Source organism: Python bivittatus, unplaced genomic scaffold (genome assembly GCF_059951505.1).
Source record: "Python bivittatus isolate LINGU-HERP-01145 unplaced genomic scaffold, Pbiv_v1 ctg000330_np1212, whole genome shotgun sequence".
Taxonomy (NCBI): Eukaryota; Metazoa; Chordata; class Lepidosauria; order Squamata; family Pythonidae; genus Python; species Python bivittatus.
The window spans coordinates 31,606,381-31,618,731 of record NW_028277058.1 but is presented as its reverse complement, the minus strand read 5'-3'; the positions used below and the strand labels follow the sequence as shown (position 1 = coordinate 31,618,731).

The window sequence follows — 12,351 nt, the reverse complement described above, 5'->3', positions numbered from 1 at the left end:
GCATCAATATCCTAACTTAACCTGTTCTAGGTCGATAAAAAGGGTGAAAGTGACACCTAGAGGGTAGGGTTGGAAGTTTTCATGATTTTGTAAGTTTAATTTGTCCTATCAGAGAATTATTCAGAGCAGCAAATTAAAATGATTTAATGCAGCAAAACATTAACTTTGAGATTATCCATTTAAAGCCATGTTAATTAGGACTGTCTTGTACAGATGTGTTTACTGCTGTAGCTAAATTCAGGAACTCAGTATTCGACTGTGGAGTAATCTGGTGAAAAATTCATGCCCTTACTTCATACATACACATCACTTCACGCTGCTTATAAACGTTTAATACCCAAGTCATTATCTGCATTCCAAAAAGTAGACTTTTCAAAAGTAGAACACGTTTCTTTACGTAGAACAGCTGTACCCAAACCTAAAAACGAAAATGAAAACGGCGAATTTCCCGTTCAAGCTATTTAAGGAAAGGTGCGGTCCTGCTGTGAATTCTCTACTGCCCACTCCGCTCCTAAAGTTGGCCCGCACTATTTTTTTATCTCGACGGGTCCTGCCGTCCCGCACCCCCCTTCAACATGCTTTTATTTTCTCCTCATTGTCTCGTCCACTGTCTCCCCGCCCTCCGCCCTGCTAGGTTACCTGAGGCGTAAGCAGTGTTCGTGGGAACGGGAGAGTGGCGGCCCCGATGAAGCCCTTCAGACCCCTCAGCCTTCACCTCATCTCAGCTGCCCCCGGGACGGGCACTCGGGAACTAGCGACCACTTCCTCCTTCGCGAGGCGAACCGAGGAGGCAAAGAGCAAGAGGGGCGGGGTAAAGCGAAGGGCGAGCCTCCGCGAAGTTTCTCGGGAAGGGTAGCTCGGAAGAACCAGAGCCACGAGGCTCCCAGCGAACAAAGCCGACGTCTCGTGCCCGAGCCACGGGCTCACCGTCTTGGCTCAGCTCGCGCCCAGCAAGACAAGAAGACCACCGTGACAGCCCGCGAGCGCGCGCGCGCGCCCGCCCCCCGCGCCGCGTTCAGCACGACGCTCTCCCCGCCCACATTGACTGGTAAGGGCACGCGAAGAGAAGGGATGGCGGAAGAGGAGGGGGCGGGCATCGCCGAGCATGCGCTTGGACGTGGCGCTCTGTCTCGGAGAGGCGTCGGCGGCGAAGAATCTGCTCAGAAAGCTTCGAGCGGGGCAGCGGGGCTGGAGTAAGACTGCGAAAGCGACGAGCTCAAGTTTTGTCCCTTCCTTTTATGGATCATAGGTAATGGAGGATACTAAAGTGGGGGACCAAATTGGAGAGCGGGGGAAGGGGAAAGGATTATACAGGTAACGCTGCGGTTCTAATCCGCAGCAATAGGGAAGCAAATTCCTAGAATATAGGAATAGACATATATGAGGAATACTTTGTTAGCGTTTACATTTAGTGGGAAGGAAATGGCTTTGAACAAAATGGGTTTTACTCCTAAATAAATGTGGTGTGGGACCTATGGGAAGTTTCCTTTGGGGGGAGGAAACTATTTGGAGATAATGCACTTCTTCTTCAATTCAGTGCATGAATCCTGCATCAAGGAATGTTCGAAGTCAAGCGAAGGAGGAGAGCAAACATTTCCAAGCCGAATGAAGATCAACAAAAGAAACAGTCGGTTTTCAAGAGTACCAAATCGAGGAGGATGGATCTGCAAACAGCTTCAAGTTTTCTATCTCTTGTTGCCAGTCTAGGGCTATCATGGTAAGCAAAATTATAGGAAATCTGGTACAGCTGTGGTAAAAGGCTGTTTAGTGGTTACTAAGAGTTGACTCCACTTGATGGCACATAATCAATGGTAAAAGACAGCAAAAGTGTTAATTCTTGATTTTGGCTGGGTGTTCAGCTTTTGGATTTGAATAACCTGTTTTTATAATGTGATGTTAATCTTCAGTTTGTACTTATGCTCAGTGTTACATTTGCAATTGAATTAGGAAGACAGGATAAAATGCTCTCCTTTGTATAATTGCTTGGAAGTAAAAACCTATTCTAGTGATATATGCATAGGGGTAGGCCACCTAAAGAATGCTCTATGTCAGTTTATCCTACTATTTATGCAAAATTTCATAGCTGAGCATTATTCTTGAAAATAAGATTTAAATGTTAATTAAACATCAGAAGCAGGTGTTCATAAAACTATTTCTACTTAAATATGCCTAACTAATGACTGGATTGGTTTGTTTGATGATGTTTGATTAGTAGACTTTCCTACATTTCTCTTTACCTAAGCACCTCTGAAAATCCGCTCCTGTAAATTAATGCATGGATCTGCAGCAAAAATTAAGAGAATCAAAAACCAGAAATTTCTGCCTGCATAGCTTTTAGTCAGCAGAAGCACTTCTGATTTGTGTAAAACCATCATAAGTTCCTTTGAACTCTATACTTTTGTTGGAGATTAGGGTATAAATAATTTCTTATATAGCCTTTTGTGCAGATGCATTGTTAAACTGTTATTGCAATTTATCCTCAAATTGTGGAAGCAGCTTTTAATTTTTAAATGTTTTGTTGCTAATTTGGTTTTTCTACATTTCTCAGGTTTCTTTTTCAGCAGTCAGTTCAGCTGGCTGCTATAGAGAAGAAATATCACATATTAAAGGAGGAAGCTGTAAAGTTTCAAGATATGGAAAATAAAATTAGCATAATGTCTGAAAAGGTAATAATTCAAAAAAGATATTGCTATAAAACTGGGTATTATTATCTGAAATCTGCAAGATACTTTGCATCAGATATTTACCAACTTAAGGAAAACCTGTTGAACAGTTACATATACAAATAAATTTAGGTTGAAAATTAAGTTTAGTAATCGAGTCAGTCATTTGGTTGAAATCTAAATAGCTAAATATATGGAAGAGTGCAATACTATGCATGCCTACTTGGAAGTAAATGCCATTGGATTCAGTGGATATTTTCCAAAGTAAGTGCATAGGAAATTGATTTACCTGCAGTACTGTTCTAATTTAGGAATAACTCCCTTTGAATTTAGCTAGCCTCAGTTTGAATAAATAATACATTATTGGTTAGATCTATAGCCTGCCTTTCATTCAAGTCAGTCTACATAGCACTCTCTCTTCCAATTTTTTCCTACCAAGAACACTATGAGGTAGGATTTGAACTTGGATCTCCTTAGTTCTAGTGAACAGTTTAACCACTACACAACAATTGTTGTTGTGAGTTAATAGCATGTTTATAATGAGCTAGCATCTGAAATTTTCAGTACAGTTTTAAGAATGATTTTTGAAAAATCATACCCAATTGATTGGGACCATGAATGCTTCCATCCACATCTGAGTTCTCCTGCTCTTCAGTTTTGTCTTTTGAAATCACATCTAGTAAAGAATGCCAGAGAGTAATTGCTATTATCAAAAGAGACCGTAAAATAAAAATAAGTATTGTGTTACACTTTGATATTAAGGTTAATTCACAATGCATTTAATCTGTGGCTAAAGAAATAATGTGAATATGAGTAACCCTGACCTGTACACTTTAACTGTATGAGTTTGTATGTTCGATTTATGGACTAAACCTTTGCATTTATTTTGGTGCAGCTTAAAAGTGATGTAAACATGCATTAACAGAGAGTCAGTGTACACAGTGGTTAAGATATTAGACTAGGAGTGGCAAGACCCAGGTTCTTGTCTACCCTCAACCATGAAAACTCACTCTGGCTTCTCTTCAGATTATATAATTTTGTTAATTAAGCTTACTCGGTGATCTTGGGCCCATCACTTTTTCTCAATCCAACTAACAAGGCTATTATGGAGAAAAATAGGAGAAGGGAGTGCTATGTACACTGCCTTGACCTGAATGAAAGGCAGGATATAAATTTGATATTTGAATAAATTCTAGTTTTTTTTCATTTGTCCATAGAAAGCTTTGCTGCAATATTCTTATATTCATGAAACAGAACTGTTGAACTGTAACAATTAACTTCTGCTATTCAGAATAACAGTTAAATTCTGCTATTCAGTAGAATCAGCAATACCATACATACTTTTAAAAGCTATTCATAGTATGTTTGGGCTTAAATGAAATAGAATTGCAGGCTTATATTAATTTATATTTCATGCTAAAGTGACTGTTTAAGACTGTTGTCATAAGCAAACATATTTGAAAATTTGTCCCTTGGCTAGAGTTTTACTTAAATAGTAAACAAGTATAGGCTGCAAAAATATTCTTATTAACTGTTTCTTCTTTTATAAAAGAAAGTAAGCTAAGAACCGAAAAGAAAAGAAAAATAATAAGGTTGCTTATTTTTAAAGCTGCAGAATAAAGCATTCTTTTAAAAATAAAATAAACAAACTCAATCTCTGACAGTAATGTAACCTTTTATAGGAAATCTGCTATAGCAAATCTGTTCCTTCTAGCTTAGTACTGAAGAACTAATTCAGAACTAAGTGTATCTATATTAATCCTTCATTATTGCAAAACATTACATGATGAAAATGAAATTTTAATGAAAACAGGTTATTAAAAAGGTAAATAAATACAGTATCTGTATAGCTGTTTAGTAAACACATTTTTGGAAAGGTTTTTGCATTCTGATGTATTGGAGATGTTGCTTTCTACAGTTGTAGAAATAGTTAGGTGTAGCCTTTGATAATCCCCACATTTTATTGATGTATTTCAGCAGCAGTCACTCTGCTGCTGCTTTTGTTCTTCCTTCCCACTATTAATACAAAGTCTTTTCCCTTCTCCTTCTTTCTATCTCTATCCCCTCATGTTACCCCTCTATTTGCCTTTCTGGGCTTAGCACTAATTTGTTTTGTTTCTTTCATTGCTTGAAAGTTGTCTTTTGAGCAGTTAAATATTATTTATTTTAAAGTAGTAATTACTTTTGCTTTGTATTTGTCTTGCTCCCAAGTTTTAAATTGTTTTGATGCTTCTCTCCCTCTGTAGTTTGCCTTTTGACATGCCATTCAAAGGCCCATAGTCACACAAAATTTAAATACGCTGTATGTATCTTAAGGGTAAATTGTATATGCAACAAGTAAGTGAAGATGCACATTGTTTTGTGTTAAAAATGCAGTTTGCATCTTCGAGTGTCCTGCAGGAGGCGCCTTCATATGTTTCCATGGTAACCAATTTTGAGCAAGAAGTATCTAGCCTTCATAACTTCATAGAGGATATTCAAAGCAGTGAAAAGACACGGTCTAAAAAGTTTCAGACCATTAGCGAGAATTTTCAAAGGGTAGTAGACTCCTGGAAGAGAAGCAAGTCTGAAATGGATACAAATACCAGCAACTTCAGTTTGGAAACTAAGTTTTTACATAGAGAAATAACCTCCCAGATCAATACAGTGGATCAGGGACTAAAAAAACTTTCTGAAAGACTGAAAGATTTGGAAGACAGTACAGTAAGGAATCTTAAAACTTTAAATAGGCAAGAGGAAGATATACTGATACGGATTGAAGAGCAGCTGCAATTGGATAAAAAGACAGCTAAAATATTAAAACAAGAGCACAACAGACATTTGGTCAGAAGTAATGATCTATACCAGAAACTTGTACTTTCTGAACACAAACTGAAGGAGTGCGAGACCTATTTGCCAGCAATAGAGAGTGCTATTTATTCCATTCTTAAACTATCAAGTGAGCTTGTTGCTGCAGAAAGAAAAAAAGAAGACATGATCACAAAAGTATTCAGTGCAGAAAATGAAATGATGAAAGCTATTTCTGAGATAACGAACATACAGAACACTCTTGAAGGTATGCAGCATGAAGATAGCATTTTAACACTGCAGAATGAACCATTAATGTTACAAGAAAAGATTAAAGATTTTGCAGAAGAAACCCAACATAGTATGAACAGTATTACTAAGGGAGCTGTATAATCTTAAAGTTACTTTGGCTGCCATTTATATTTTTGGGGACAGATGAGCACAAAGAAAATAAATATTGGAAGATTTTTTAAAAAATATTAACCATACTGGAAACAGGCTCATGTATTTATTTATAGACATTTTGCAAATAATCTGATGATTGAGCTCATTATTTTGGTTATATGTCATCAAGTCAGTTTTGACTACATAGACTTCTTCAGGATCATTTGTCACCAACCTGACTCTTCAGGACTTCCAACGATGCATTCCATTGCTACCATAATCAAGTCCATCCACCTTGCTGCTGGTTGGCCTTCCACCTATCCCAGCATTATAGATTTCTTAAAAGAACTAGATCTTTGCATATGTCTAAAAGCTGATAATTTCAGCCTGATCACTTGTGCCTCAAGTAAGAGCTCTGTACTGATTTTGTCTATGATCCATGTTTTCTTCACCATCCATGGTATTCTCAGGAATCTTCTCCAGCAAAGTTCAGAAGCATCCATACTGATTCTATCCTCCTTCAAAGTCCAACTTTTACTTCCATAGAGCATCACAAGGAAAAAAAAATTGCCTGCATGAAACATCGTGGCATCTGAATATCTTCATTGCTGCCCTATCAAGTATTAATCTGTAATATATTTCTTAGCTTCTGGTTCCTTTACTGTTGATATAAAAAGCAGAAACTATCCATCACCTCAGTGTCTTCACAGTCAATTTCTAAAGCTGGTTGCTATACCTGTTGTCATTAATCTGGATTTCTTTATAGTTAATTATAGACAATTTTTTTCACTGCTCCCTGACTTTTATTATTACAACTTACAGATCTTCCACATTTTCAGCTACCACAACAATGTCAGCAGCACACAGCTTATTGGTGCTCATCCCAGCAGTTTTAAAACCATGCTCATCTTCTTTCAATTCAGCCTCTCTCACTATAGATTCAGGAAATAGGTTGTATAAATAGAGAGTATACAGCCTTGTCCCTCACCCCTTTGGTGACCTTTAATCAGTCTGTTTCACCATGTTCCATCCAGACTGTGGCTTCTTGTGGTGTGTACAAATTATGCATGAGGACTATGGGAAGTTCTGGGATTCCCATTTTCCTAAGCATTACAAGTCCAAGTTCATTTGGTGAAAGAATGCAAAATGATAGTGATGGTAAACTTTGATAGGATCAATAAAAATTAAATAAACCATTTAAAGTATTTGAAATTTTGCTGTTCTCTGACCACATGCTTGAGTCTAAGAATTTCTTACAGTAGCAGTTGGCAACCCTGGCTTATCTTGAAAAAGTTGAGGATGAGACTTCTTATTTTGATGGGAGTGAAAAGACTGGGAAATAAGAGAAAAAAAATTCTTAGAAGGCAGCACTGCAAACCTCTTTTGTACTGTTGCTAAGAAAAGTACAGTTATGACTGCAGTTGGGACTGGAATTTCCATTGCTAAGCAATGTGGTTGTAATGCACCATGTTACATGACTGCATCACTTAGCGATGGCAATCCTGGCACTCCCTGTTGCTGTCCTTAACTGAATCCCACCAGTCATTAGCCAAGGACCCACCCTGATCCAAGCCATTCCAGGCTTGGTCCCTCCCACCCCCGTGCGTCGATAAGCTACGGGACTGCCTCCTCTTGAACTTCCCCCACCTGCCTATCTCCCCATCTTTTCCTTTTTTGGCTGCCCACCTACCTGCTGTGCCAGCTGCCCCTACCACCCACTCCTATCTGCCACACTGCATGCCAGTACTGTACCAGCTGGGGCCTTCTTTGCACTGCTGCCTTTTGCGCTGGTGCCACTGGGGCTTCTCTTGCTCCCCACCCAAGGCCGCTATTTGTACCCCACCCAGGGCCTCTCTTAGCACACCAGCCAGGGCCGCCTTTCATGAAAGAAAATATTCATGAAAGGGGCCTTCTTTTGCACCAGCGCAGCTGAGTAATTTTTTCACATGCCTGCCCAAAAAAGGCAGGTGTGACAAAGAAGGACCCTTCTGGCCGGGTCCTTTCACAAAAGAAGCCCTGGCTGGCATGCAAATGGCAGCCCTGGGCGGAGTGCAGAGACCCCAGGCGAGGCACGAAAGAAACCCTGGTGGCACCAGTATGAAAGGTGGCGGCAAAAGAAGGCCCCAGCTGGTGGTGTGCGTTGCAGTGGCAGGTAGGCTGAGTGGCAGGTGGTTGGGTGGGTAGGTGGGTGGGCAAAAGGTGGTTGTAAATGTGGGTGGGCCCGAGTGGGCCTGAATTCTGTTCATGTGACTGCGGGGGCACTGATGGCTGGAACTTAAAAGACTCGGTTGTAAGTCCCTAAGCCTTCGTCCCGCACTGTTGTAATTTCGAACAGTTCTGAACAAATGGACATTCAGCAAGGACTATCTGTACATGGAAGTGTCTATAGGTACAAGAAATCAAGCTTGATTCTTTTATGATACAGATGAGGCAGCTGTGTAACTAATCAGTCTGGTGTAACTATGGGAAAAAAATTGATGGAACAAATGCTATGTACATCACCCTAAGCTTCTGAAGGAAAGGCAGGATACAAATCTAAGAACACCACATCAAATCTTAACAAAGTGTTTTAAACTCCACTTACAGTGAGGGAAAAAATTATTTGATAACCTGCTGATTTTGTACGTTTGCCCACTGACAAAGAAATGATTAGTCTATAATTGTAATGGTAGGTTTATTTTAACAGTGAGAGACAGAATAACAAAAAAATCCAGAAAAACGCAGTTCAAAAAAGTTATAAATTGATTTGCAGTTTAACAAGTGAAATAAGTATTTGATCCCCTATCAGTCAGCAAGATTTCTGGCTCCCAGGTGTCTTTTACTGTATACAGGTACAGTAACAAACTCAGATTAGGAACACTCTCTTAAAGGGAGTGCTCCTAATCTCAGCTTGTTACCTGTATAAAAGACACCTCTCCACAGAAGCAATCTGTCAATCAGATTCCAAACTCTTCACCATGACCAAGACCAAAGAGCTGTCCAAGAATGTCAGGGACAAGACTGTAGACCTATACAAGGCTGGAATGGGCTACAAGACTATCGCCAAGCAGCTTGGTGAGAAGGTGACAACAGTTGGTGCGATTATTCACAAATGGAAAACATACAAAATAACTCTCAATCTCCCTTGTTCTGGGGCTTCATGCAAGATCTCACCTCGTGGAGTTTCAATGATCATGAGAACGGTGAGGAATCAGCCCAGAACTACACGGGAGGATTTTGTCAATGATCTCAAGGCAGCTGGGACCATAGTCACCAAGAAAACAATTGGTAACACTACGCCATGAAGGACTGAAATCCTGCAGCGCCCACAAGGTCCCCCTGCCTCAAGAAAGCACATGTACAGGCCGGTCTGAAATTTGCCAATGAACATCTGAATGATTCAGAGGAGAACTGGGTGAAAGTGTTGTGGTTAGATGTGACCAAAATCGAGCTCTTTGACATCAACTCAACTTGCTGTGTTTGGAGGAGGAGGAATGCTGCCTCTGACCCCAAGAACACCATCCCCACTGTCAAACATGGAGGTGGAAACATTATGCTTTGGGGGTGTTTTTCTGCTAAGGGGACAGGACAACTTTACCGCATCAAAGGGACAATGGACGGGACCATGTACCGTCAAATCTTGGGTGAGAACCTCCTTCCCTCAGCCAGGGCATTGAAAATGGGTCATGGATGAGTATTCCAGCAGGACAATGACCCAAAACACACAGCCAAGGCAACAAAGGAGTGGCTCAAGAAGCAGCACATTAAGGTCCTGGAGTGGCCTAGCCAGTCTCCAGGCCTTAATCCCATAGAAAATCTGTGGAGGGAGCTGAAGGTTCGAGCTGCCAAATGTCAGCCTTGAAACCTTAATGACTTGGAGAGGATCTGCAAAGAGGAGTGGGACAAAATCCCTTCTGAGATGTATGGAAACCTGGTGGCCAACTACAAGAAACGTCTGACCTCTGTGATTGCCAACAAGGGTTTTGCCACCAAGTACTAAGTCATGTTTTGCGAAGGGGTCAAATACTTATTTCACTCATTAAACTGCAAATCAATTTATAACTTTTTTGAAATGCATTTTTCTGGATTTTTTGTTGTTCTGTTTCTCACTGTTAAAAGAAACCTACCATTACAATTATAGACTGATCATTTCTTTGTCAGTGGGCAAACATACAAGATCAAATACTTTTTTCCCTCACTGTAAATCTAATAAATTTAAGGATATTTGGGGGGGGGGATATTGTACAGTGTACATAAAGTTGTCACAAACCATAATTTGCTTGTGTTTTAATTTTATGTGTTTTTTTTTTACTAAACACTATCTCACTCTCAACCCAGCAAAGTTGAAAAAGACCCAGATGTTATTACTTTTATGCTGGCCTATGACCCAAACAAACAAAAAGACACTGGCAGGAAATCACATGGAGAATGTTTAACAAGTCACTGAGGGCTTCTTATAACTCCATTGCTTGTACAGAAACTGCTATATCCAGTTGGTACAATGTCAGCATAAAAGATTCTCAAACCATATCTTTTATTTAATGAGCTAAGGAAAGCATCTTAAAAACATTCCTTTTCTTTTATGACAGCTTACTGATAAAATTGGAGAATTTTAAATCACCTTTCATTGCAGGAAATCTGAACATTTTAAATTTCAGTGTAATTTTATCAGACTTTTTACTTTTTAGTGTGAGATGATACTAAGTTTGACAAAGCAACTGGAAGATCTTAATGTAATTCCTCAGATGAAACATCTGCAAGAGGAGATTAACATCATGCAGATAAGATCCAGTCGGTCAATTCAAGAAGAGGAGGAGCTCCAGCAAAATTTAACATCTCTCTTTGATGCAGTTGCTAAATATGAGGAAAAAACTAAGGGCATCTCTGTAAAAATTGCAGCTGTGAAGACTGACATTAGACGCATTTCAGGTCTTCAAGCAGATATGACCTTATTAATAGAGAATCTAGAAATGCTAGAAGACAAAGTAAATAAAGTTGAAAAGACCATAATACAGAGCATAGGGGACCTTCTTACAAGTAGCATTGACAGGACTACAAAACTACAAAATATTGCATCTGAAAATACCAGAGAAGTAAAGCACATTAAGGCAAAATCATTTGAGCTGAATGCAGATTTTACGAAGCAGTTCAATAAACTTTTAGATTTGGAAAGTGATAGAGCTAAAGTTTTGACAACAGTAGCCTTTGCAAATGATTTAAAACCTAAAGTCCACAATTTAAAGAATGATTTGGCACATCTGCTACTTGTATTAGATGAATTAACATTACGAATAGGAAGACTGCTTGGGGATCTATTAGAAAGACAGAAGGAACTTGCTCTCCTGAATAAAAAACTAACTAATTTAACTTCAATTCAGACTGAAACTGAGTGATGAATCAGTATTACAGATAGGAATACATCTAAGAACATTTCACTTCTAACAAATCAGAGCACCTTACTCTGACAAAATGTTAGATGCTAAAACACAATTAGATAGAAAAGTAATCTGCTGAATATAGCAAATTGAATTTTCAAACAGTAAATTTTGTCTGAATTAGACATTTTTCACCAAGTAAAACCACTAGATTTTCACTAAATTCAGTGAAAATCTAATGATATCTTCAACTTTGGTGAAAATCTGCTAAGATTTAGATTTGTAGCACGTGTTTCAGCAAAACATTCCTGGTATATTTATAAAACAGAAGAGAAAAATTTTAGAGAATTTCTAATGCAAGGGATTCAGGGTTTTAATAGTTAGATAATACCGTAATATTTTGTTAAGCATTTTCATATTAAAAAAATATTTTTGCTGCTTTTTTTCCTGTGGCAGCTGTAATTTATTAACACAAGATGGGCAGCTATATAATTCAAATAAATATTTCTGTTAGACATTATATGGTGGGATGATTCTTTCTAACCAGCCTCATCAAACAACCTTCAAGACTTTAAGAGATGTAATCTTACATTTATGGCTTTTATAAATTTATCTATATACTTTTGAAAACATAGTAAACCTTTATTTTTAATTCTGAACTTCAGATTCAAGTTATCTTAAATAGAGATTCTAGTTTCAAATATTTCCATAATAGACGGCTATGGTATTAGGTAGGTAGGTAGGGGTGTGTGTGTATACACACACACATACATGTGATTCAAACTGAGTGCTTGTTGAGGTAGACCCTATCTAGAAGTAGATGTATTTATGGCATACTATTGCAGTTTTTCATTTTTATACTATTAATTTGCTTGTGACAGCCTTAACAATAAAGTTTATATTCCTACCTAATTTTTTGCTTGGATTAAAGTATTTTGTTGTATTGCACCACTGACTGTATACGTAATTATATGATCACCCATTTAAATTAATGTTTCAAAAAATATTTAATTCACATTAGAACAAATTATTAAATTTAAATGTAAAAATGCTGTTTCCCTTCCTTTTGGATTTAGGAGGGTTAAAGGTAGAACTTAGTAAATAAAACGCCATTTTCATAGGTATATTGGTTCTCTCGGTTAGGACGACAGCATTTCCTCCTG

The 12,351-nt window shown here is 38.5% G+C and overlaps 2 protein-coding genes across 4 annotated transcripts in view; one reads left to right on the top strand and one right to left on the bottom strand.

Moving 5' to 3' along the window:
- Nucleotides 1-978, bottom strand: part of APAF1 (apoptotic peptidase activating factor 1) — a 62,814-nt gene extending 61,836 nt beyond the window's left edge. The window contains exon 1 of the mRNA XM_007420190.4: nt 640-978. The gene's annotated coding sequence lies outside the window, so the exon portion shown is untranslated. The remainder of the gene's footprint in view (nt 1-639) is intronic.
- A 63-nt stretch (nt 979-1,041) lies between these two features.
- On the top strand, nt 1,042-12,347 carry IKBIP (IKBKB interacting protein). 3 transcript variants are annotated; one of them, XM_007420197.4, is made up of 4 exons: nt 1,042-1,249; nt 1,538-1,717; nt 2,549-2,666; nt 10,502-12,347. In XM_007420197.4, the coding sequence occupies exons 2-4, from the start codon at nt 1,560-1,562 to the stop codon at nt 11,204-11,206; spliced, it is 981 nt and encodes a 326-aa protein (XP_007420259.1). In that variant the 5' UTR covers nt 1,042-1,249; nt 1,538-1,559; the 3' UTR covers nt 11,207-12,347. The 3 variants fall into 3 exon arrangements, with proteins under 3 accessions (XP_007420259.1, XP_007420258.1, XP_087998034.1); XM_007420196.4 differs by having other exon boundaries at nt 5,040-10,512; XM_088141908.1 differs by lacking the exon at nt 1,042-1,249 and having other exon boundaries at nt 1,532-1,717.
- Nucleotides 12,348-12,351: the final 4 nt, after the last annotated feature.

Bases quoted from the DNA above. Each gene is read 5' to 3' on its own strand.
- IKBIP (XM_007420196.4), top strand. From the start codon at position 1,560: ATGTTCGAAGTCAAGCGAAGGAGGAGAGCAAACATTTCCAAGCCGAAT. The intron at 1,718-2,548 runs GTAAGCAAAATT...TACATTTCTCAG, and splicing joins GCCAGTCTAGGGCTATCATG to GTTTCTTTTTCAGCAGTCAG. The intron at 2,667-5,039 runs GTAATAATTCAA...TTAAAAATGCAG, and splicing joins TTAGCATAATGTCTGAAAAG to TTTGCATCTTCGAGTGTCCT.